At 40.1% G+C, this 26,926-nt stretch overlaps 1 protein-coding gene across 1 annotated transcript in view; it reads left to right on the top strand.

The window, feature by feature from the left end:
• LOC120993822 (autism susceptibility gene 2 protein-like) overlaps positions 1 to 24,967 on the top strand; it is a 396,608-nt gene extending 371,641 nt beyond the window's left edge. The window contains exons 2-4 of the mRNA XM_040422289.1: positions 3,612 to 3,839; positions 24,187 to 24,191; positions 24,946 to 24,967. Of these exons, the coding sequence (XP_040278223.1) occupies positions 3,612 to 3,839; positions 24,187 to 24,191; positions 24,946 to 24,967 (255 nt within the window). The remainder of the gene's footprint in view (positions 1 to 3,611; positions 3,840 to 24,186; positions 24,192 to 24,945) is intronic.
• The last annotated feature ends 1,959 nt before the right edge of the window (positions 24,968 to 26,926 follow it).

The raw sequence follows: 26,926 nt of genomic DNA, 5'->3' as shown, positions 1-26,926 counted from the left end.
ATCCTTTTCCATTCAGAATGCATTTTGGACCGCTTGTGAGAGCCCTGAACGGATCTCACAAACAGAAAGCCAAAACGCCAGTGTGAAAGTAGCCTAACAGCTAAGGTCCTCATGTCATTCTTCTTTTTAACATTTTAAGAATGAAGACAGACAAGAATGAAACATTAGTTAGACCGTATATAAAGACAAACACAAGCACATTCTAACCACCATTGTTCCGGGGCATAAAGTGTTTTATTGTCTGTCACCATTACGTATCTTTTGGCTTGCTTTTTGATGAGTTACATTTTTATAGGTAATAGACTAGTTCCCCTAATGTCCCCCTGACAACACCTCCAGTCATGTGTATGGAACGTGTAACCTCTCCTAACAGGCTTCTTTCAGCAGCGACTTGCATCACCCATAACTCAGATGCATCTATTCCAATGACGTGCCATTCCTTTATTATCCCTTCTAAATTGTGAATGAATCGTTAGCAATTTGCAATGAAGGTCAAGCTGAGTGTTACCATTTGGTGGGGTGTCCTTATACAGTCTGCCATTATCCAGCCAGTGCTGCCAGTATCAGACTGTGCAGGGACACATCCCCAACTGGTAACACCCATTTGGAGCTTCATTGTAAACTACTAGAAATTCATTCATACCTTCTAGCAGGAATACTGAAGGAATGGCACAACATGGAGTAATAATAATAATAATACAAGTAGTTACTAAAACAGACATGTGACAGGTGACAGGTCCACTTTAAGTCTCGTCGTAAGAAAGGTATGTGGATGAGATGCATAGGGAAAATGTATATCAGGGTCTCTTACTGTCATGCCTCAATTATTATACTGTATGTGAGGCACCAGGGCTCTGATGTGGCTGCTGTTTCAGAAAATCCTATAGCTATATTCTGGATGTTGCAAAAAGAACAGAACCTCTAGGTGTAACGGCAACACCCCCGTTGCTCCTAGAGGCTCATTTGCATATATTAAAACCTCACTTTTCTCAGCAATGCAGTTACATATGAACAATTGAACATAGGGCCGACACAGATGCCTTTAGCTGCCAAGTGCATGTGTTTCATAGGTACAAATCTGCTGACAGGTGCCATTTAACACTTTCTTGAGGAAAATGTAAAGATAAAATTCCACACTCCTTTTTCTTTTTTTGGGGGGGGGGGGGGGGGGATTCTTTAATTTACATCTTTTACAGAGCAGCATAAATAACTTGTTACCTTTATTCTGTGGGTCGATATGATTAGGACTATACCAAATATGCACTGGCTTTACCCAACAATGGATAGGACAGAAAATGGAAGAAAGAAACCTGTATAAGGCGCCAAATGCCTCAAAAGTAATAGCCTACTTGTAGTAAAATGGTTAATTATGGGGTGGTTTTGATAAATTTGTTTAAAAAAACAGAATTACCTTTTAAAACAGTAATAGTTGATTAAAGTCGCAGTGAGAGTATAAAAAAATATTTTAAGTAAAAACTCACTTCACCCAGGAGGGGCAGGTTGGGATAAAGCACATAACACCCACTCTGCTTCCTCCTGCGCCTGGATCGCCTGTAAGATCGTCCGGAAATAACTGCAGTCACGAGTGGAACATCTGGTTAATTTCCTTTTTTTTTTATTAGTGTAGGGTGCTGCTACTAATAAAAAAAGGAAATTAACCAGATGGTCCACTCGTGACTGCAGTTATTTCCGGACGATCTTACAGGCGATCCAGGCGCAGGAGGAAGCAGAGTGGGTGTTATGTGCTTTATCCCAACCTGCCCCTCCTGGGTGAAGTGAGTTTTTACTTAAAATATTTTTTTATACTCTCACTGCGACTTTAATCAACTATTACTGTTTTAAAAGGTAATTCTGCACGTTTATATAAACGCTGTGTTTTTAAACAAATTTATCAAAACCACCCCATAATTAACCATTTTACTACAAGTAGGCTATTACTTTTGAGGCATTTGGCGCCTTATACAGGTTTTTTTCTTCCATTTTTTGTCCTATCCGTGCACCATGTCCACTTCAGGCTAACCCCTGTCTGGACATTATACCTGTGGCAGCCTACCACCTTTCCAGTAATTAAACACACCCGTAATATACCCGGAATTTTACACCATACACTAACGGTCCTTCTCTTTGGCGCCCTGCCTGGATATCCCAGACTCTTCACATCCAAAAGGGTCTGTGACTAATCCCCTCTTCTTTTTATTCCTCGTATCTCTGTCTTTTACCCAACAATGGCACCTTTCACTGAAATAATTGTTGTAATGACGCCAGATCCCAGGAGCCATAACTTTTTTCCCCCTATTAATATGGAGGTATGGGACCTTGTTTTCTGTTGGGCAAGTCATATTTTTAATAAAACATTTTAGGGTACATTTACATTACTTAAGTAATGCGTTCTTTGGAGATGGGTTGGTGAAAGGAAAAAATCAACTCTTCTTCTGTGTTTTTTCTTACATTATTCATGTGAGTGTACCAAAGCATTATTGTCTGACCATTACTTTGGCACTGCCTAATAAAAAAAAATAAAAAAAAAATTACGACAGTTCTCTCCATCTGTCTAACCATCTAGATAACATGGTTGCAGCTAACTGTGGCATTTGAGGTATAAATGCAGTGGTGCCATTGTTTGTCTTCCCTGTCAGTACTGTTGTAGATTACAGGAGCCTTCACAGGGCTCAGTAGCGCCACACAATGCTGGCACAGTGAAACCTCAGCTGCTGTTTATTACTGGTGCTAAAGAGATAACAGGACACCCCAAGTGGTTAACATTGATATGGATTTCCATTTTGATCCATACAATGTCCATATGACAAGGACAAGAAGTGTTGTCATGGTATCATTGGCTGGCCATGATGTGGAAACGTTTAGTAATCCTGTAGAAGGCATCAACTCAGACAGGCTGGCTAGACCTGCCCCAGGTTTATCTCAGTGCTTATGCTGGGTGATATATTTGGAGCACATCTAGTCACGTTTTGTCTAACTCTATATCAACTATTGGCTTAAAATATCACATCTTAGGGCGGCCATGCTGCTTTCCTGGAAAGTGGCACCCCTGTAACATTTAGTCACAGCTCCTTGGTGAGCTTGGCACAGTGGATATTTCTTAAACCCATTTTTGGTGCGATTGAAGACAAGGTATAGGTGCACACACATTAGTAAATGTAGACCAATGAATTTTATTTAAATCTTTAGCTTGTACTAAAAATGTTACTCTATACCAGGAATGCTCAACCTGCGGCCCTCCAGCTGTTGCAAAACTACAACTCCCATCATTCCCGGTCCCGGACAGCCTACAGAAGGGCATGGTGGGAGATGTAGTTATACAACGGCTGGAGGGCCACAGGTTGAGCATCCCTGCTCTATACCATGAATGCATGATACAAAAATTAGACATGAAGGTGACTATTAAATGTTTTACCCTTTGCAATGTTGGAGGGTTGTTTCACAGTTTCTATTATGACCTAGAAATGCTCCCAAGAGATGTATTTGGCCTCATTAAAGTAAAGCAGTGATCTAAATTGGTAGCCATGGCCAAAAGCTGCATTTTTATGGCTGTAACAGTTAGTTTTACACGTTTCAGAACACTTCTCACCTTGCTATATTTGTTCTTTCTGCAGAAGGATGGAAGCTTGATGCCAGAAGAACGTGAAGCCAAGCAGCAGACTCCTCTCAGTAAGAAGAAGCGGGGCATTTTGAGCAATGGACTGTCTTTTAAACCACAAAAGAACAATAAACCACAAAAGAATAATAAATACAGCCACCACTATGGCTCGGATAGGGAAAATGATCGCAACCTCTGCCAACAACAGTTCGGAAAGAAAAGGTTTCAGAAGAGACAGAAAAAGGTAGGTTGTTCTTTGATTTAAAATACTCCATGGCTGTCATTTCAAAGGAAGAAGGTCTCTTATTTGTGCCTTCTATATCTGAACTACATGTCTCTAACAACACCCTATGACCTGATATATTCACCTGAGGCAACACAGGGCCTTTCATGATTAGCAGCTTTATTAGCCTCTTACTCAGACAGAGATGTCTATAAAAAAGTGGTGCATCGTTATGTAGTTCCCCTTGAAATACAGTTGTATAATGTCTATCAATTTAGGAGGTATTACGGACTGGTTAGTGAGGTCCCTGCATGAATGGCACTATTAACTGTAAGACACTTGTGTAAGGCTCGGCTCGTCAGGGGCTCATTTCCTAAATCATTTTATTGGCTTAAAGTGCATAAAGGCTACTGAAGTGTGAAATACTACTCATCTGCCAAAATTATTTCACTGTTAGCTTTGTATTATGCACTTTATCATATGCTGAAGTTAACTGCTCTGGTTATTGCTGGAGGCTAATGGTACAGCATAGCATTTCGGGGGCATGGTCTTTATTTATTCTGAACCAGGACAGGAGAAAACACCAGAATTTTGCTTTTCAGATGGATTTACTTGTACAGAACGAGCTGGCAGGATGCTTTTGCTTAATCGTATTTCTGTATTACAGTATGCTCTATAAGCTAATGATATGGTATATACCCAATGGCATTCATTACAGCACTGGGTAGATCCCATTGACTTATAATAGGAAGCCTTGATGTTCCAGCATGGTGTCCATTGTTTGGATGGAAAGATTAGGGCTGCAGATGGAGGAGCATCTGACAGTAGTGAGTACCCTGTATTGTGAAGGACAATATTAATGTCCCATAGGTGTAGGTGTATGGACTAAAGAACCTTATTTCAAAAATAATTCAAAATAGTCTTGTGGTCTATGGGTAGTCTTTGTATTACTGTGAAATTATAGCATTTAATGTATGTACCTTTAAGGGTCCATTCACACGTCCGTAGAATGGGTCCGCATCCGTTCCGCAAATTGCGTAACGGGTGCGGTCCCATTTATTCTCTATAGGGCAGGAATGAATGCAGACAGCACACAGTGTGCTGTCCGCATCCGCATTTCTGGAACGCGCCCCCGATCTTCCAGTCCGCGGGACCGGAAAAAATAGAACATATCCTATTCTTGTCCGCAATTGCGGACAAGAATAGGCTGTTCTATGGGGGTGCTGGCTGGCTGTATTGCGGATCCGCAGTTTGAGGATCCGCAATACACTACAGACATGTGAATGGACCCTAATCAAGTATATATTGACAGAGGAGAAACGTCTGGTACACAATGCAAAATCTGCAACAGAATCCCCACTACTTAGCATGTGCCATTTGAAATAATGGTGTTTACTTATATGACAGAGGGGCTTTTGGGCACCTTGAGGCACCAGCAACATCCCCAGTCATCGGAGTGTTGGATGGGAGACAGAGAGAGCGGGTAATAGGATTGTGTGGTAACAGCTTTCTCCCCTCTCCCCGTTGAATACACATATATAGGGGAGACGAGAAGGAGTTGAGAGAGATAGCTGTCAGCCCACAGCTATTGAGTGTGTGTCAAAACTGCTGTAAAGGGAAACTTTAGTTTCCCATAGCAACCAATCAGATTTTACCTTTTATTTTTCAGAGCGTCTTTGGAAATTAAAAGGTGGAATCTAATTGGTTGCTAAAGGTAACTAAGACAGTTTTCCTTAACACCAGTTTTGATAAATCTTCCCATTTGTCTTAAAGAGGACCTTTCACCGATCCTGACATTGTGAACTAAGTATCATGAAATATACAGTGGCGCCCAGGGATCTCACTGCACTTACTATTATACCTGGGCGCCGCTCCGTTCTCCCGTTATGTCCTCCGGTATGTTCGGGGACTTGGTTATAGTAGGCGGAGTCTGCCCTTGTTCTGCTGGGCGTCTCCTTCTCCTAGGCTGTAGCGCTGGCCAATCGCTTCGCAGAGCTCACAGCCTGGGAGAAAAAAACTCCCAGGCTGTGATCTCTGCGCTGCGATTGGCCAGCGCTACAGCCTAGGAGAAGGAGACACCCACCAGAACAAGGGCAGACTCCGCCTACTATAACCAAGTCCCCTAAGTCTCCGCCTATTATAACCAAGTCCCCGAACATACCGGAGGACATAACGTGAGAACGGAGCGGTGCCTAGGGATAATAGTAAGTGCAGTGAGATCCCTGGGCGTCGCTGTACTGTATATGTCATAATATTTAGTTCACAATGTCAGGATCGGTGAAAGGTCCTCTTTAAACATAAAAAAACAATTCCAGAACATCTTAGATCTGCTGTGGGATCCTGTTATTCCATGACCAAAGAAACCAACCAATAACCCTAAAGGGAATGAAGAAAGCACTAAAATATGTGCAGTTTTATTAATACATGAAATATACACAAAATGACATAAGGCACAAGGTCATGGGAGGACGGAACGCCCCGTGTATCGGGGCAACAATCCCTACCCTCTGTTATTCCACCTGAATATCCTCTGTTATTCCACCTGAATATATGAACATATCAGTATTACCATTCCTCTCTTCAATAAGGTGTATCCCTACACAGTCTGGCATTGCTAGTACTGATTGTACATTGTCAGGGTAAGAACAGGCTCCCCAAGTGATAACTCCTAGTTATTAATTTCTAGGATGTATTACAGACAAAAGGATGGGACCTAGATAGATAGATAGATAGATAGATAGATAGATAGATACAGTGGATAGATAAATATATGATATATAGATAATAGATAGATACAGTAGATGGATAGATAGATAGATAGATAGATAGATAGATAGATAGATAGATAGATAGATAGATAATACAGTGGATAGATAAATATATGATATATAGATAATAGATAGATACAGTGGATGGATAGATAGATAGATAGATAGATAGATAGATAGATAAATTATAGATAGGAGATAGATAGATAGATAGATAGATAGATAGATAGATAGATAGATAGATAGATAGATAGATAGATAGATACAGTGGACGGATAAATAGATGATATATAGATAATAGATAGATAGATAGATAGATAGATAGATACAGTGGACGGATAAATAGATGATATATAGATAATAGATAGATAGATAGATAGATAGATACAGTGGATGGATAAATAGATGATAGATAGATGATAGATAGATAGATAGATAGATAGATAGATAGATAGATAGATAGATAGATACAGTGGGTGGATAGATAGATAGATAGATAGATAGATAGATAGATAGATAGATAGATAGATAGATAGATAGATAGATAGATAGATAGATAATATACTTTAGTTTGCACACTGTATATGTACTACCATAACTCCCTCATCAAGAGTCATGAGTTTTTATGAAAACCTCTTAAGACATTAATATCAAAGTGTATTTTGGAAGTTTGAAACCTTTGAAAATCTTGTCTATTATTAGACTTTGGAGCTTACGGTTTGAAGCATATTACTTCATCTCTCCTAGCGGTAAAGCGCAAGCTGTTTTGTGAGCCCGTCAAGTTTGTTTTAAGATCCAGCCAGAATCAGAAAGTCATTTCTTAAGGCACTGCTTTAATTGCATAACTCAATATATAAAACTAAATTATATACTATTTAGATAAAACATGCTCCTTAGTCGTTTTATGCAAATCTTTCTGGCATTTGAGCAGGTAGTATAATGTATTCATCAGCTTAACCCAAAGCTCTGACACCTCTTAGATCCGCGAGCTCTCATCAGTACGCTAATTAAAGCTTATACTTTAGTAGCAGTATGAACATTTCCCAACCCTTCATTTTCATTTCAACTGTTAACAAATATATTTATTAAATGTCTGAAAATTGTAGAACAGCCAATAATTAAGCGCTACATTGTACGCCGGCATTTGGAAGTTATTAAAAGAAATGCTTTAAAGTAAATGAGCTATATATCCTAATTCACTGTTAAACGCAATTAGTGGAATTAACTTTTTCAGGAAAGTAATAGGAGATGGAAAAATGCTCTGCATTCAGTGGATTAAGTCTCATATGGACTAGACCTCGGAAGAACTCATTTCAATGCACTACATCACTGATACAATGAAATATCTAGCAGTTTAAAGGGAGTCTCAACTGGGAAATTCATTGTTAAACTAGGCACAATCAGGGACAATTATCAAGATGTTTTACATCAAGATGTGTAAAAAAAAAAGTTGCAGATTATGGTGGATGCCTTGTGTGCACCAAAAATTGCAAATTTTTGAGTTTGCTTGCACTTTTCTGAAGTGGAGAGAAAAGGGGGAGGGGTTTAGCAGGAGGGGCGATGCTTCATGGCAGAAGTTATAGCTGAAGCTGGCGTAGATTTTAGTTTATGGTGCACAGCAGGGCAGAGATGCGCTTGATTTGTTAAGAGGCATATGGATATGCCAGTCTTGATAAATGTCTCTCAATGCCTTGTAGGGCTAGCTCAGCTGAAAATAATGATACCTTTCACTTAGTCATCCGTTACTTTTAATCCATATGCAAATGCATAGGCAAATTAGTAGTTAAGTGCACTGAGGGTGGGTCCAAGTAGCTTAGTGCACCCTATCTCTGTAATGAATGGACTGCAAAATCTGTCATGGTGCAGTTTTAAAATCCACACTGTTGACCACCTCCACAGTCACCGGACCTGAACCCAATCGAGATGGTTTGGGGTGAGCTGGACCGCAGAGTGAAGGCAAAAGGGCCAACAAGTGTTAAGCATCTCTGGGAACTCCTTCAAGACTGTTGGAAGACCATTTCAGAGGACTACCTCTTGAAGCTCATCAAGAGAATGCCAAGAGTGTGCAAAGCAGTAATCAAAGCAAAAGGTGGCTACTTTGAAGAACCTAGAATATGACATATTTTCAGTTGTTTCACACTTGTTTGTTATGTATATAATTCCACATGTGTTAATTCATAGTTTTGATGCCTTCAGTGTGAATCTACAATTTTCATAGTTATGAAAATAAAGAAAACTCTTTGAATGAGAAGGTGTGTCCAAACTTTTGGTCTGTACTGTTTATATATACGTTGTCTAACTATCTATCTAATGTAGTGTGGAAAGCACAGAGCACAGCAATGACACTGCTGTCTCTCTCAGAACTTTAAAAAACTGTAGAAAATGGCTGCTGGGGAGGTTCTTATATAATAAGGGGTAGACAACTTTCCTATTGGTTGCTAGGGATGTTTCTAAGCTCAGACAAACACATTGCAGCCTTCTCATTGGCCCACAAGCAAGAAGGGAGGTCACTGATGAAAAAAAAATCTAGAATATTCGAAATTACGAATATATATCACTATATTCTAAATATACGCTAATTCTCGAAGTGCCGATATTCGCGATCAATATTCGCGTTTCGCGCCCAACACTATTTGAACATAGTAACATAGTATATAAGGCCGAAAAAAAGACGTTTGTCCATTTGTTATCCTGCAAGTTGATTTACTCAACACTAATATTGACAGTGGATGTCTCATTAGACCTCTATAAGGTATCCATGATTCAGTCTTTCCCTTTCTAGCATCTGGGACAAGACATCCTAGTTGTCATCTCTTCAGCTTTTTTGACTTTCCCCTTAAATTTGCGCCAAACTGTGTGTTACTTTAACCGTTATATATTCCATTTTGCATCAGATTTTGATTCCTTTCAAGACATCGCTAAATGTAAAGCCACTGTAATGGTTATGCCATTACGGCTGTTAATAAATGGCAATAGCAGTCTCACTAATGCATTTTGAAGGTTCAATGATTGTGGACAGGGGCTGAGCTTCGGAGTCTAGTCAATGCTGTAAATAATGTGGCTGAGATGTTGAGTGGTGCGGTCTATTAATGCTGAGGTGCGGGCTGTAATGAATGATGTAATGTAACATTGACCATGGACTGAGCTAAGGTCAACCTCTAGAGGCACGGTGACAGATGGGACTGATTGTCTAGAACTGTGTGATCCCTGGGGGAGCTGACAGCGCTGGTGACATGGGATTTACAATGTGCTATTTACAGTTTGGATTTGCAGCATTTCATGGGCGCTGGAGTGCTTTTTAACAGCTGCTTTCATTACGCTTTTATTTTCAGGAGTTGCTAATTGAAATAGAAGTTGTGGGTGGGCTCTGATGAAAAGACTAGCTATAGATAGATACATGTGAATCTACCTGACAGCTGTACACTCTCAGCAGTCCGCTCCAGCATCACATGAGTTACTGTAACTGTGGCCTAACATGAAAAGAATGAATTGCTAATTGATTGCTAAGCTGTACATATTGTTTTCTTCTCGAATAGACAACTGAGGGTATTGTCAAATACATAATTGGGCACGACACTGCAGACTCACATCCCGTGTATTAGGAATAATGCACGGCTGATTATGTTAAGAACGGTATTCTGAAAGGTTCAGGTAATTGAAAGTTAATTTACCCATGAATAATGCAAAGCTTATCCTGTTAAAAAAAAAAATAAAAATGTCTGTTTATTTTTTACAAGTGGCATAATGTTTTAATCTTTCGTAGATCTTCTCCGAGGAAAATAAATCTGTTTAAACCCTGTATAATATTCCAGCTAACAGGAAAACATCTGCTCGACTCTAAAAAAGAGAGCTCACCATATTCAGAAAGAAAAAATGTCTCCTTTGTTAGGGCTGCAAGATATTCCATTCATACATCATTTCATTTGGGCTCTGGATATTAGAAGATGAAACAAAATTTGCAATTTTCCTTAAATTTTTGGTAATAATTATGGCAATATCATTTGTGTATGGCTCGAGGAGCAGTTAATAGAAGAAGTAATATACCACAAAGACAGCTCCAGGGTATATGTGAGAGGGCATCATCTTAATTGGTGTTGGGCAGGGGCTAACATACATTACAGGTCCCAAAATAATATAAAACATTGGAATTGACCCAACGGTCCTACTTTAGTCTCATACAGGAATGCATAAAAAAAAAGTCAAAGGTCTGATTGTATGACAAAAACCATAAGAACGAGGAGGGCGGAGGAACCATTTTTTAATGGGTCACATTATGGGTGAATCTCTTAACTATGCAATACTGTAGCTTTCTATAATGTATATGTATGTGCTACCTGACATTTCCTCTAGGCTCAGTCTATCCAAATTCAACATGACCAGCTTTGGAAAAAAATAAATGATTTTTCAATACTCTGTCAAGCGATGTAAATGATATATATGGCTATGTCAAAACAAGGGTTATTCAGTTTAGAAAAAAGATGACCGAAGGGAGATCTAATTACTATGTATAAATATATCAGGGGTCAGTACAGAGATCATCTATTTATCCCGAGGACTGTGACGAGGGGACATCCTCTGAGTCTGGAGGAAAGAAGGTTTGTACACAAACATAGAAGAGGATTCTTTACTGTAAGAGCAGTGAGACTATGGAACTCTCTGCCTGAGGAGGTGGTGATGGTGAGGTCACTAAGAGTTCAAGAAGGGCCTGGATGTATTGCTCGAGTGTGATAATATTACAGGTTATAGTTACTAGAGAGGGGTCGTTGATCCAGGGAGTTATTCTGATTACCTTATTGGCGTTGGAGGAAAATTGTCTTCTTCCTCACAGTTTTTTTTTTTTTTCTTTCTCTGAATCAGCTTGCAGGATAACAGGCTGACCTGGATGGACAGATGTCTTTTTTCAACCTTACAAACTATGTGGGTCAGTTATTATACTAAAATACACCTATAATAGGCGTATTTAGATGCACATGCAACTTTTCCCTGCTCACGCCATGTCTAAAATAGTAGGCATGACGTGAGTGGGGAAGGGGACGGGCCGACATGCCCATCTCATTTACCAATTTCTACGCCTGTTCTAGGAGGCTGGCTTATATTTAGACTGGCGCTGGATGCGCCGAAGTTATGTAGAGGCCTGCTCCTCTTCATAACTTCGGCGAATCCACAGTCAGGTATGGGGCTTTATTAACATTGGTGCCTAAAATACTAGTCTTAATAAATGGCTCCCTATGTTATTATGTTAATAAAGAGGATACTCCAGCACTGTGCGTCAAAATTCTTTTATTTGAGATGTGGCGTCGTAATAACGTGATGTTTCGGCCAGAAAGGCCTTTATCAAACTAGTGCCGCTGTTAGGAAAAGCGCCAATGTATGCTGCGCTGTCAGATTATAGCGTGTATCCACACGCTGGATGGGGGTTGACATCTCTATGTTATTATGTTACCCAGTGGTTATGATGTGCAATACTACCTGTCTAGGGCTTTTTCTAGCATCTCACAATATTGAATTTTGCCCTATATCATACACCTAGATAAATGCTTCATAAGTTGTTTCTAGGTTAAAATGCTTCATAAAAGCAATATATTATAGTACTTTTGTGTGGCAAAGTCCGAAACCAGCACTTTCTTTTCCCTACTGTATTGCAACGTCTTTTAGTACAAGCAAAATAGAGTTTAAAATGTTTCTATATAGTAACATTGAACCTTAAACAAACACTAATTCGAGAACACACATATTCAAATTTTATTATATACCATAATTACACTGTAGACACAATAAAACCCATAAGGGACAGATTATGCAGGAGAGAATATGGAAACAATGTGTGTCCCCTGATTACACTGAACTGGTGAGGACACAAAGGCAATAACATCAAATTATAACCATCCTGGTTAAGTAACAAACACTGCCCGAATCCTACACCCACCCAGCATCCATCAATAACGCTCCATCTCAGAGGGCACAATGCCTAACTGTGTAGTAGAGACAAGTGCCTGCACCCCCGACCTGGAATGCTAACAACAAGACCCCAAGACAATATTACTCCTGAGCAGCCTAATAGCATACACATACACGGACACAACTGTGGGGATACCAACCAGTGATCAGGAGACACACCACCCCGACGTACGTTTTGCCGTCGCTTCCTCTTGGGGGCATGTCTCAAGATCTACCACCTCCTCTTAATATAGTACCCATGATAGGTCATAAACCATGATTGACAATTCAAACTGCCTATCAGCCTCACTTGCTGTTGTAATCCCCTCCTACTCATAATGTGACAACATACCCATGATGCCTCCTGTTCCCTGTATCACCTGCGATATTCTGATGTGAAAGCAGTGCCTCTGAGCACTACCCCCAATGCGTCATGTGATGCGATCACATGATCGCCTATCACATGACCGCATGTCTTGCAGCCACCACAGTGTATAAATAGATTTATCTATATATGGTTATATCTAATGTAAATTTATAAATAAATAGATAGATAGACGTGGACACAACAACACTATGATTACATTGAAAGGATCGATACATTAAACGGTGTCAATACTAAAATCTGCATACAGCCATTATTCCTATCCAGATAAACATCAGTGAAAATACATGAAATACACAAAGTACCCAATAAATGATATACATAGATATATAATATATATTCATAAAAACCAATAAAATACCAATTCATGTACATTTATGTCAGCGTTTGCTGATCTACAGTGCTGTGTGTGCAAAAGTGATAAGTGCCAAACCCAATGTGCAAAAAAGTGAGGAATAAGTGACATGAATTGTGAGAAAAAGAAAGAGAAAAGGGGGAACCCGTGCCACGTGCAAGTGGAGAAGTGCAACTTCTATATCATTAAGCATTATGCATCTTATACTGTACCCCCAACACATAATGTATTATAGCTAATGCATATAAATACAATACCCTATATTGAATACAATAGTACATAAAGTGCAATTCATGGCTGTAGCAAGTGTCCACATCACCTCTAAGAACTATATCTAAACAAACATAGATGTTACACTAGATAACCATAAATATTGTGTCCCTATTGATTGAGGCCTATTGATTGAGGCCGAAAGTTAATATTTTAGAACCGTATTATCCATATTGCCCGTAGTTCATGTATACCTTCAAAATTAAGACATTTTAAGCATTTTAAAATTTATAAGTGCTATGCAGATCTTTGTGTCTCCTTGGCAACAGACTACAATCAAATACTGAGTAGTCTGATTCTGAAGTCATGGTTTCTGTTGGTTTCTGTCAGCTAGCTCAATGTACTGTATGTTAGAAAAAGGTAGAAGACTAATACAGCAGAAATGAGCATGATTGTAGGATCAAAGTACACAATATCTGTCAGTTGTCAGTTATCATAGAGACACAATATAGTTTTTTTTAATAAAGACTAATTGCAAAGTTGCGTACTTTTACATTTTAGAAGCATCGGAGCAATAGAAAAAGTTATTTGTTAAGGTATGAAAAGTAATGTCTATATTTTATAACATCAAATTGTCAGGAGCAATGGTAGCACAAATCTGAGGATATGTTAAAAATCCAACATTTGGTAAATATTATTTCACTTCATTGTAAAAGTAAAGATTATTAGAAATATTTCCATCCCCTAGAAAATTCATTTGCAAGATGGAAAATGCTGTGTTTTCACTTGAATTAATAACTGTGGTTAGGAGAGCAGAAAAGAGCCTTTCGTTTCGGTGCCAACGATCTGAAATAGGAGGCAAAGCAATTCTAGTTTTCTTCTTTCCAACGAAGCAAATAAAAGAAGTGCTTAAGAACTGAAATTACCAGAGCTGCTAATATGTGTATTTGCTGCTAAAAATGAAAGCCCTATGATATAACCTTGCATTAGGCTTGCTTCTGGAATTAAACAAAGACTCTAATTGCTGAGCAATGCTTAATTTAAAGTGTGTTACACTTGCATTTTCTTTAGGTTACAGAAAAGCTCACAATTAAAGAATTATTGAAACTAATAAATATTGTTTACTTCTACAGGGATTTCTGAGTCATTTATAAACTTTTCATGGACTGTTTAAGACAAAGCATGACCCTGGGAAAAATAGGACCCCAAATGCTGACATATTGTACAAACAGCAGTAATCTTCAGTTGAATTGAAGGTGGTGTGTAGAGATCTGCTCCTCTGATCTCCAACGCTTCCAGGTTTCTTTCTAGGGATTTAAAATACCAGGGGTACAAGTCCCAAGGCGTATACTGTTTTCCCACCATCTACAAATATTAAAAGATTTATACAATATATTGTTATAAAATAATAGCTCTATACCAGGACAAATAATCCCACCATATAGTGATTAAATATTAGATAAAAAAACTGATTAAAATTACAAAAATTTGGGTAGATTTTCAATTCTAATGAATTGATTTGCTCATCTCTACTAGTCCTATGTAACACACTATGATAGCTGAGTACAGACAATGTAGTGTTACTTGCAGTCCTATTTGACAACACACAGTGAAAACTTTCAGAGTCCAGATCATATAGCTATATCCTGCAGTCCCATGTTACACCACAGATAACAGTGATAATGCTCCAAGGACAGATAATGTAGTAGTGTCCTGCAGTCCTATGTAACATCACAGATAACACATTGATAACTCTCTCAGATAATGTAGTAGATGTTGCAGAAGAAGAGAATGACATCAATCAGTGATCCTGGCATATTCATCCTAGACAGAGCATTTGTTTAGGTTGCAGGTAGTCTGTGTGGCAGGATGGGTGATGGGTGATGGATGATGTGGGTTGACATCAGGATGAAATAATAACCAGAAGAGATTAGATATGGGTGGTGAGGGTGGCCGCCCAGTGCCTAAGTCTCTCAGAGGGTTCAAAGCCGACCAAACTAACCACCATTTTCAACTTAAAAGAGAAGCTGTACCACATTCTCAAATTTCCCTTACTGAAGCATAGACATCTCCACGATGTGTGCACTTTGCAGCAGTGGAGTGAATCATGATCCACTTCACTGTCTGTTTGATACAACCTTAGTTCCTCTGTCAGCTCGGCTTTCAGGGCAGTGAGTGATGACATCAGTGTGTCCTCTGACCTTCTGACAGTAAATACACAGCATCAGCCACAGAGTACAGAAGATCATCATCTACCTTCCTTTTCTTCAGACAGCTTCCTGAGCGTATGTTAACCCCCACCATCCTGGCCCCAATGTCATAAGCGAGCATAAATTACGCCAAACACAGATACCGGACATGTGCATTCTGCATTTTGCAGAACCGAATGGCAGACCCCTAATAGAACAGTCCTATCCTTGTCCGTAAAACAGACAATAATAGGATATTGTATGTCCTGGAAGAAGCCGAAAGCGGCAAAACCCTGGGTCGGGTGTTTTAACAGTGTTTGTTACATGCTTTTACACTTTGGACGTTTGTAAATATGGGTTAATCCTATGACTTTTACCTTTAACTGTGCCTGCCGGTCTGCACTATCTCCTTGCTTATTCCGCCTAGTGACTCCCTACTGGATAAGATCTAACACCGCATGGTGTTATTACCTATGAGCAAGTGAATATCTATTCTGAGCTCAGCTGGGAGTAACTTCCTACTGCTGGTGTGGCAAGCAGTGATTGCAAGACATCTGTGCCAAGCGTGTATGTGGAGGCGGTGGAAGGAGATACAGGACTGAATAGGAGGCCTTCTTACCCTCGATCTCTATTGAGGTGGTGGTGGTGAGTCCCCGAGACCTCTGTCTTACTATTGGAAGAGTCGTTTAGAGCCAGATATACTTTAGCTTTTTTTTTATAATAGAAAATGTTTTATTTTTTTGTGGGGCCATAGAAGGGACATACGGATTTGGACATGGGACTACACCTGACCTGCAAAAATTGTGGATTGGATGCAGGCCAAAAATATGTTCATGTGCATGAGCCCTAATGGTGTGGAATGGTATGTTCCACTCCCAAATCTGCCTACTATTCCCAGCCCACAAACAGAGTTTAACAAAACAGCCCTAGCAAACTACTCTTTGCTGAAACAAACATAGCTTTCTGGATTCTTTTTAATTCACGCACTTGAGGACCCTGGGTAAAATATGCACCCTTTCCAGCATTTTCCACTCACCTTGTTACAATATATACATAGGTGTGGCTATGGTAATATTGCAGAGATATATGGTGTCATATCTGTGTAGTAACCTTGGTTCTGGATATGTATCTGTTTAATAGTTTTGGTTTTGGTAACATATCTATGAATCTATATAGTAATCGTATTTATGTAGTAATCGTGGGGCGTATTGGCACACAGACCCTAAAGGGAAATAGATTTCTGCTCATGGCTACCGGCCAGGTACTGTGCATAACAATCTGATGCTGTCATCATTAATTAATGCTAGGAGCATCAGGTACTTATGCACCTAGCCAGGAGCCATAGCAGCCTTTCTGATTTCAACTGTATTGCCATCCTCAGGAGTGGCAGTATTTTGTGCTGTACTGTAGAATTTGGTTTTGTGGTGCACTAAGGTATTGCTGGCCCTGCTTACTTTTGTTGGTCCTAACAACTTAAGTTGCTCCGCTTTCTGTCAGTTTGAACCCTTCTACAACACGGGGCTACTTTTAGTTTTTTTCCACTTTAAGTTCCTTGTCCGCCCTTGAGTAATTGTATATATGTAGTAATGTTAGTTCTGCTGCCTTATCAGTGTAGTAATCCTGGCTCTAGTATATCTGTGTAGTAATCTTGGTTCTAGTATCGTATTCATCTAGTAATCTTGGTTCTGGTATTGTACCTATGTAGTAATCTTGGTTCAGGCATCTTATCTATGTAGTAATCTTGGTTCTGGTATCGTACCTATGTAGTAATCTTCATTCTGGTATCTTATCTGTGGAAATGTCTTGTTTCTGGTATCACATCTATGTAGTAATCATATCTACGTAGTAGTCTGAAGCTTGTATTATACCAACAGATTATTTGACCAATATCTGTCCAATTAGACCAAAAGTTACTGTGTATAACAAACAATCTGTGTATTATAAGCCATGTGACCAATGATTGGTCAAAAAATCTGTCAGATAATCTGTTGGTGTCATACAGGCCGAACAAAACTCCTAAATAATTAATTAATACAATTAATAAATAACCATTAAAACCAGTACTTCAATACTGTCCCCCCAGCAAATCTGGGTGACTAACCCACCAGACATGCGGGTATCAACCCGCATGTCCCCCCTAAAAACCGTGGCCTTTTCTATCATATCCTGCAAACCAACATTGAAAATATCTAGGCCTATATCTGACAAATGAACTAAGTCATCCCAATATAGCCCTATCACAAAGTCTTCCAATTCAGTATGTCTGAAGCTCCAACCATTTAAACTTGGAAGGTATTTTCTATACTCCTATTAACTCTTTTCCTGATTCTATTAATAAAACCAAATTGATCACTTTTGCAGACGAGTCGTGGAATTATTTCTGAAACAATCAAAGTAACGTCAGGTAATATATGACTTTATATAACTCAAAACCTCTTTCATCTGATTAAAGAATTCTACAGTTCTAACTTTCCCCAAATCATTCCCCCCCCCCAGCATGAATGATCTAGACATCACGCTGGGGTAAAGACTGCAACTCTCCTCTTAAAATCGGAATGATTTGCTTCCATTTCAAGCCTCTAAAACCTAACCAGAAAACTGAAATGAATAAAAAACCAATAAACAAATTCTGAGAATAATTACTCTCCGCATCCCTTCTTTCAGCCCAAAAGAAGAAAGAATGACCCAGAATCCATACGATCAACTACTTTGTACCTAAAAGAGGTTAATTTAAATCATAACAATAAATTAGGCCAAACATATGATTTGTATCTATTAGACTCCCACCGACCAATTCTTTTAATTACTGCCTCATTCAAACCCAAATTGGCAGCGGCTGTTGCTGCACCAATGCGAAATTAATGAGACGTGTAATGATCAGCACTCAAATTCAATGACAGTAGACATTTCTTTAATATTGCATTGAACTGATAAACAGACATGCCTAAACCATCCTCATGCATCAAAAAGAAACCCTCCCTTCTGGGTCTACTCTCAAGAAATTATTTCACTGTCCTCACTGGGCATAAAGCAGATCTGGGTACGGCAGCTAACTTAATCCACGCCCCTCTTGCTAACTGATCAGTTTTGGACTTTCTAATAAAGATAACTAGCAGGTTATCATTCAATTTCACATATTCCACTCTCAATGGAGACATGGAATGTTTATTAGCTGCTACCAGCTCCCCTATCTGAGTAGCCCCAAAGAAGGCCAAGACAAAAGCTGTTTTAAATAACGCTGCTTCATAAGCAGAAAACTTACAAAATTTCAAGACTGACACAATTTTTTCTAATAATTCTAACAAAATTTGTCTTCTAACATCAGAACGGACTAACTCTCTCCTCACTCCTTTTAGAAACTGTTTAACTATAAACTGATTAGAAAACGACTGATAACCAGCCAACTTAAAGAAAAAGGAAACACCAGAAACAATTTTATGAACAGCAGAATAACCTAAACCGTCTTCCAACAAAGAACATCAAAACTGAAAAAAATAAATAAAAATTTCAAGTCAAAATTAAAACAAAACACAATAGAACAAAAAATATACCACCTCTTCCATGCAAGAGAATGTCCATTCCATATCTGCTTGGCTAAAGACTTCTTAATAAACATGCTGATCAATCCCGGATAAGATTCCAAACCTGTTCTGGACAAGGAATCCCAACTCTCTCTGCTTGTGGCACTAGAGAAAATAATCTTTCCCACAGAGCGCAGAAAGGGAGTCTGCTGTTTCATTATCTTTACTAGCAATATATTTAGCTTTAATCCACACGTTTAACTCTAAACAACAATGAACTAAATAACGCAATAACTTACCACCACCTCACTATTAGAAGACAAGCATTTAAAATGACACATTTGTTATCCGAAAAAAATCTAAACTCTTTTATTCCTCAAAACATTACCCCAAATCACTAATGCAACAACGATAGGAAATAATTCCAACAAAAACAGATTTTTAACTAAACCAAGCTCCTTCAACCACTCTGGCCAAGGTTCAGCCGACCACTGACCACTAAAAAAGGCTCCATAGCTCCATGAACCTGATGCATCCGTGAATAAACCTAGAGCAGCAGCCTAATTAAAATCTTCCTGCCATGTTCTACGACCATTAAAATGAATTACAAATTCCTCCCAAACAGCTAAATTGTCTCTTAAGGCTTTAGTAATCCTAATATGAGAATGCAGGGATTTTAACCCTTTAGTCGCCATATATAGTCTCCTTGAAAAAACTCATCCAACTGGAATAACTCTTGCAAAGGCTAATAAGCCCAACAAACTCTATAATTCCTTCAACTGAGTTTTCTTTACCAATCTCATCTTCTTAATGGCTAAAAGTGTTTTATCTATCTTTTCCATAGGAAGCTTGAATTCCATATTAACAGAATCAATTACAATACCTAAAAACTAAATTTCATTACAAGGCCAAACTTTCTTTTCATGCGCTAATGGAATACCAAACTGCTCGCAGATCCGCATAAAACCAACCAATAATCTTGAACTATCACTAAAAGAACCTACAAATAAAAAATCATCTAAATAATGCAACACACTTGACGACCCGACCATTTTTGAAACTACCCAATGTAAAAAGGAAGAAAACGTTTAAAAAAAAAAAACGAGACCAAGACAAACCCACAGGGAGACATTTGTTAAAGAAAAACTCACCATTAAACTGAAAACCCAATGAATTAAAACCATCTGGATGAACTGGTAGCAAACAAAAAGCAGATTTAATATCTGCCTTTGCCAAAAAGCAACCTTCGCCACAAGAATTCAATAAAGAAATTGCATCGTCAAAAGATGTATAAGAAACCGACGCTGTCTCTTTATCTGAGGAATCATTGAGGGTGAATTAATCTAAAATCATTAGGATCTTACTATGGAACTAAACCTAACAGTGACAGCCTAAAGTCAGGAAAAGGTGGGGAATGAAAAGGGCCCTTAATCCTGCCTTCCTTAATTTCTTTGACAATCTTCTGTTTAACTATATACAAATGATGTTTAACTGATGGCAAATTGTCAAACCAAACACAACCTTTGCCTAAAAACCTAGGTCCATAAAAACCACATGAAACACCACTAAGAATTATTTCTGCCTTCAATCGGTCTGGAAACAATTCTAGCCAAGGCAGTATTTTTTCCAATTTCAATGGCGTCTGAGCTTTTTGATAGTTTTGACCTTGCAATGTGGATTGATTAGATTTTTTTAAAGTAGCGAAAAACAGGGTGTGAGCCCGCACAAAAAGAACACTCATGGCAATATCTGCAATTAACTAGCCATTTGCAGGCTGATTGATTGTATGTGAAGCATACACCTTTTTTAATATTAGCACCAGGCGCCAATGAACTATTTGGCTTAGCTTGAAAACCCGATCTCTGAGGTAACATCAAACTAAGCCAAAGTCCAACCTCTTTAGAACCCCATTTCATGTTGCCATGGACCGCCAATTTCTTGCGAAACGTTTCGTCATATTCAGACCATGCAAAGCCAACAAAATTTCAGTAAGCCTCCAAGATAGAATCCATATGCTGGAACAGACCAATAGCAAACTGTGGATGTCTAGCACATAATACTGAGGAGTATATGCAAAAAGCCTGCAACCAATTATTAAATGACCGTGGTGCAGACCTCTTCCTATCCTCCTCCTTATCTTCTCCTTTATTTTCCATTTTAAACGACTCTTTGGAGGAAGGAAGTAAAGATAAAATATCTATGTACTCCTTCCTCCAAATTTTCTCCTTCATGGACTGAGATAAATGAAACCCCAACGGATAGCCTTCACAAGTCATGGCATCTTTAAAGCAAGTTTCAGATACCCCAGTCCCTAAATCTGACATCATTTTGTAATGGGAAATTATCAGCCACAGCAGCTGGAAAATCACTCCATGTTGCCGCAGACTGATTATCGTGACTGGGCATTGTAGCTCCAGCCCAATCAGAAAAAAGTTTGGCTAAGCTAAGAAGCAAGTTGGTAGTATTAAAACCTACGTTGGTGGGTAAAGCGTTTCTATGCCCACATGGTATCTCACCTAACTCCTGGGCTGGGTCGGAGGGGGGAACAGTGGAAGCTGGCTGTTGCACTCTACTCAGCACCCCAGACTGTGATGGAGCCCGTCCAGGGAACGAGCGCCTGCTGCCACTTCTTCTGCTGACAGCTTCAGCCGGGGAATAGGATCTCCTCAGCCTCTTTGTTCTTCTTGATACCTGGCTGGGTTCTTCAGCTCTGCGAGGAGCACCCTCTGATGATCCTGACATTGCGTCACCGGTGACGTAACTCCGCTGTGCGACGTCAAGTGGTCCTGCCTCCTCGTTCAGCATCGACGGCCTTCAGCCAACCAGCGCCGCAGCCAGGCTTTGCCTCCTCTTGACTCGGCGTGCAGGATGAGCTGCTTCAAGAGGTCCTCCATCCCGATACACCGGTAAGACTTTTTTCTTGTAAGCAGGACCTCGCCGCTTCTCTGCTGCTGCTTGGAACTTCAGCACCGCTTCAGCGCTACTGCCGCTGGTCCACCTTCCACCCAGAAGTGACGGCACAGCTAGGTATGGCTGTTTTGCAGCTGCGCCAGCAATCCTCTGGGGCTTCACATGACGTCTTCTTCCGCCACTGAAGCTTGAATGACCAATCACTGATGGGCAGAAAGCAGGTATGCAACAAAAGTCCAATCAGAACCTCTCACTAGGATTCACCTCAAATGAATGTAGAAATCTGAAATATTGGGAAAAAAGGAGGGAAAAAAGCAAAACAGTATACCATATACCCTAATATGCTCAATGACACCATGGTGGTGACTTCGGCATATGCCTATGTGCCCACTAACCTTCTATCTGTATAGTAAACCTAAGGGTGTATTAGACACTCCAATGTCAGATAACTAGCAGAGGACACTGCTGCTAATACATGCAGCTATGTCCTCAGTGGCATGGGGAGGAATGATAGCTTGTTCCCATGCAGGTGTCACGACCGCTATCCCAGCAGCAGTCGTGTCGCACCAGACGGAGGGGAAGGGGGACCCTTATCTACGGATGGGAAATAGAATGGCCACCCCTGAGTAACCCTAAGCTGGCACCTGTCTGCCCTGATACCCTAGACGGGGTGTGAACCCGTGCGGCGAGCAGGATGCCTAAACCCTCAGTCGCCCTAACACTGGACTGGGGAACGGCCGATGGAAGCGCTAGTCACCATCACTCACGTCTAGGAAAACAACAGGGGAAGACAACAACAAACAAACAACAGCAGAGATAGACTTATCCAGTCACGAGCAGAGAAGGCGATCCCAAACACGACAGTCCACGCCGGACAAGAGCTCCACAGCAACACCATCAAACGATCTCCTTCCAAGGTCAGAGTAGCACTGGAAGTAAGGACTATATCTGGCAATGACTGCAAGTGAAACTGAAACTAATATAGTAGCTGGGAGTGGCAGACAGGACTCACCTGAGAAGGATGCCTACAAACTCCCAGTCAGGACAAAAAGGTTCACAAGGCAAAACCCAGATGACATACCCTGAACCACGGAGCAAACTCACAAGCTATCGCGAGTAGCAAGTCGCTGCGACCTTCTCCTCCCAGACCTGTCTGGATCAGTCACAGTCGTGACAGCAGGGGAGCAGTGTGCCGGAGGCAAATCACTATTGCACAGTGCGATCTGCCGCTGGCACCATTGTGATTTTTAAGCACATTTGGCGACAGTATTAGACTGCCAGATGATTGGTAATGAGCATTCATAGGAACGCTCGTTAGCGATCATCTACCAGAAAATCTGCCAGTCTAATGCAAAAAAAATTAAAAAATCACAGAAAACAAATGATAACACAATAGATGCAAACATTATATACGGACTAAGCCCTGACTCTGATATGATAAAATCTATGATGTCAAGGTGGTCTCAGTCAGGCAGGTCATGCTCTTAACCTACCTATGCCGTTGAGCATCTATAATCAGGAGAGCAGACCCTGGAGATATAGTGTGCTGCTCCTAGTCACCTCTATGTGCATCCAGCAACCGATGAGAGGAGGAGCAAACACAGCTATATGTACCACCTAATCAAGGCCGCATGTTTGATAGGAAAGGCAAAAGTGCACAAGAATGCTACTCCCAGGATAAAATAGGAGAGCATTCACACTTGAAGGTGCCACTCCCTCAAGTGTATACTATAAACTAAGCAAAAATCACAGAAAATAGATATACTGTAAAACAAAGATAAAAGCATCCTGCCTGATATGATAAGTAAATACGCAGATGTCCATGGCTACATTTATGAAAAAAATCACAGAAAACAAATGATAACGCACTAACACAATAGATGCAAGCATTATATATAGACTAAGTCCTGATTCTGATATGATAAAATCTGAGACTCTTAACCAATATATTGTGATCAAAACACACCTGTGCCCACCTACTCGTGCAAAGGTTGTCTCAGTCAGACAGGTCCTACTCTATAGCTACCATTGAGCATCTATAATCAGCAGACCCTGTTTTTATCTGTTTTTTATCTCTTTTTCTGTGATTTTAGTTCTGGTATTGTATCTTTGTAGTAATCTTGTTTCTGGTTTCATATCTTTTTAGTAATCTTAGTTCTGGTATTGTATCTATGTATAAATCTTGTTTCTGGTAATGTATCAATGGAGTAACCAGTCTTAAATGGGTGGGGTGGGACCACACAATCTGTGGATAACCCCACCCCTTTCCCTGATATCACACTCATGACTGACCCTGCGCACCCCCCCCCCCACCCCCGACATCAGCGCTGAGAAGAACCTCTATACCCAGAAGTCCTCCTTTTGCTCTTACTGCCCATCTCATCACTCTTCTCACACAAGTGCGGTAGTTATATTTAGTTGCCACCGGCCATTCCCAGTCCTTTCTTGTGCTCTATGCATCATTGCCCTGCAGCACCTTCATGCTCTACCACAGGGCTGCCACCTGGTTGCCTCTGTCCCTCTCCTTTGGTAACTCTCTTTCTGGTTCCTATCTATACAGAGTACTCTACAATGATATTTCATTCTGGTGCATGGGCTTCTACTATAGCCATTTTAATATCTGTAATAGATCTTGGCCATTGCAACCTGTGTAATCTCTGGTATTTTAGCTACTAGATTTGCTATAGTTCACCTCTTCCATACAGTTCTTGGATTATTTCCAATCTACCTGTAGTTCCTTTTACTCCTAGCACCAACCAGACAGTTTTCTTATGATCCTTTGGTATATCATATTATTATATTGTGTATGTAGCTTGCTATTTATATCTTTTTTCTATTTTTTTTTATTTTAGTGACTCTGACCAAGGTCCTTGACAAGGACTGAAATGTCAGATTATAGTCAAATCAGTCAAATTACTTGTTACCTCTAATAATTATTACATTCATTTGAAATTTTTTGTTCATATTAAATAAACTAAACCCTTTAACTGCATCTTATACTGGAGTCTGCTGTGATCATCCTCAGGATAGTCCATCAATATCAGATTGCTGACTCCTGGTACCCCTGCCAATCTGCTTTTGAAGCGGTAGCTTGGCTTGTGCAAGTGCCGCTTCAGCATCAAATTTAATTGTGCCTCGTCTCGCTTTTAGTGGAGGTGCACTGTACATAATTATATCTGCTCTTCCCATTCAAGAGACGAGCAGTTGAAATTACACTGTGCGTCCTCTCAAGTGAGATAACATGCAGTGTAATTTTGAAGCAGGAGCAGCGCTCGCATGAGCGCCGCTACCACTATAAAGAGACTATTAGCAGAGGCGCTAGGAGTCGAACCCTCGCTAATCTGATATTGATGACCTATCACGAATTGTCACAAATTTAACCAAATGTCACAGAAAATGTGGCAGTTTCCATGACTTGCGACTTTTTTAGACCACAAAATTATAGTATCTGATAATGTCACCCATTATATTTAAATTGATGTAGTTTTCATGAGGTTGCATTCAGATTCGCGGTCCCCAATGCGCGGGTAACGTCCGTGCGGATTCCGAAAATGGATCCAGACCCATTCAACTTGAATGGGTCTGTGATCCGTCCGCACAGCAAAAAAATTGACTATGTTCTATTTTTTTCTGGTGCGGAAGCATGGAGAGAAACCCCACGGAAGCGCTCCGTAGTGCTTCCATGGGGTTCCGTGCCTCCGTTCCGCACTGGACCTTCCGGATTGTGTACCTATTCATCCGTGATGCGGTGCAAAAACGGCTGGAGCCTGTATATTGCGGAACCACTGTTTGCACGCTGCAATACGGCCCTGCTGGCACATGTTTGTGGGCATGCGCCCTAAGTCAGTGGAGCTAGAGTGCAACGAGGTGCAATTGCACTAGCCACATGGTGGGGGAGAAGAGTGGAGGAATGTCTATTCACCTTGCACTGGCAAAATGTTTGCTGTATGCTCCCAGAAAGTTCTCAGAGCATACATTAAAATGACCCATAGGCTCCCTTTGGCTGATTTACATTGGGGATATTGGACGGAATAGCAGAGCAAACTGTGCTATTCCACAAGGACACATCCTGCTAAATGAAAATAAAGAAAACTCTTTGAATGAGAAGGTGTGTCCAAACTTTTGGTCTGTACTGTATATAAAAAGAATATGAGCGGCACTGCTGTGTGTAAGAACAGGCGGAGTGTCAGCGGCTGTGAAGGCGATCCCCCTTCAAATAGTAGCAGAAAGAACTCCACGGCACCTCCAAGGCGTAAAATAAGATCAACTTTTATTCACTAGACAGCAACGTTTCGATCCACTTCCTGGGATCTTGAGATCCCAGGAGGTGCATCGAAATGTCGCTGTCTGGTGAATAAAAGTTGATCTTATTTTATGCCTTGGAGGTGCCGTGGAGTTCTTTCTGCTATATATATATATATATTTATATATACAGTACAGACCAAAAGTTTGGGCACACCTTCTCATTTAAAGAGTTTTCTTTATTTTCATGACTATGAAAATTGTAGATTCACACTGAAGGCATCAAAACTATGAATTAACACATGTGGAATTATATACATAACAAACTAGTGTGAAGCAACTGAAAATATGTCATATTCTAGGTTCTTCAAAATAGCCACTTTTTGCTTTGATTACTGCTTTGCACACTCTTGGCATTCTCTTGATGAGCTTCAAGAGGTAGTCCCCTGAAATGGTTTTCACTTCACAAGTGTGCCCTGTCAGGTTTAATAAGTGGGATTTCTTGCCTTATAAATGGGGTTGGGACCATCAGTTGCGTTGAGGAGAAGTCAGGTGGATACACAGCTGATAGTCCTACTGAATAGACTGTTA

The sequence above is a fragment of the Bufo bufo genome, chromosome 3 (assembly GCF_905171765.1).
Source record: "Bufo bufo chromosome 3, aBufBuf1.1, whole genome shotgun sequence".
In the NCBI taxonomy this organism is placed as follows: Eukaryota; Metazoa; Chordata; class Amphibia; order Anura; family Bufonidae; genus Bufo; species Bufo bufo.
The sequence above is the reverse complement of the archived record's forward strand: the minus strand, read 5'-3'. Positions and strand labels throughout refer to the sequence as shown.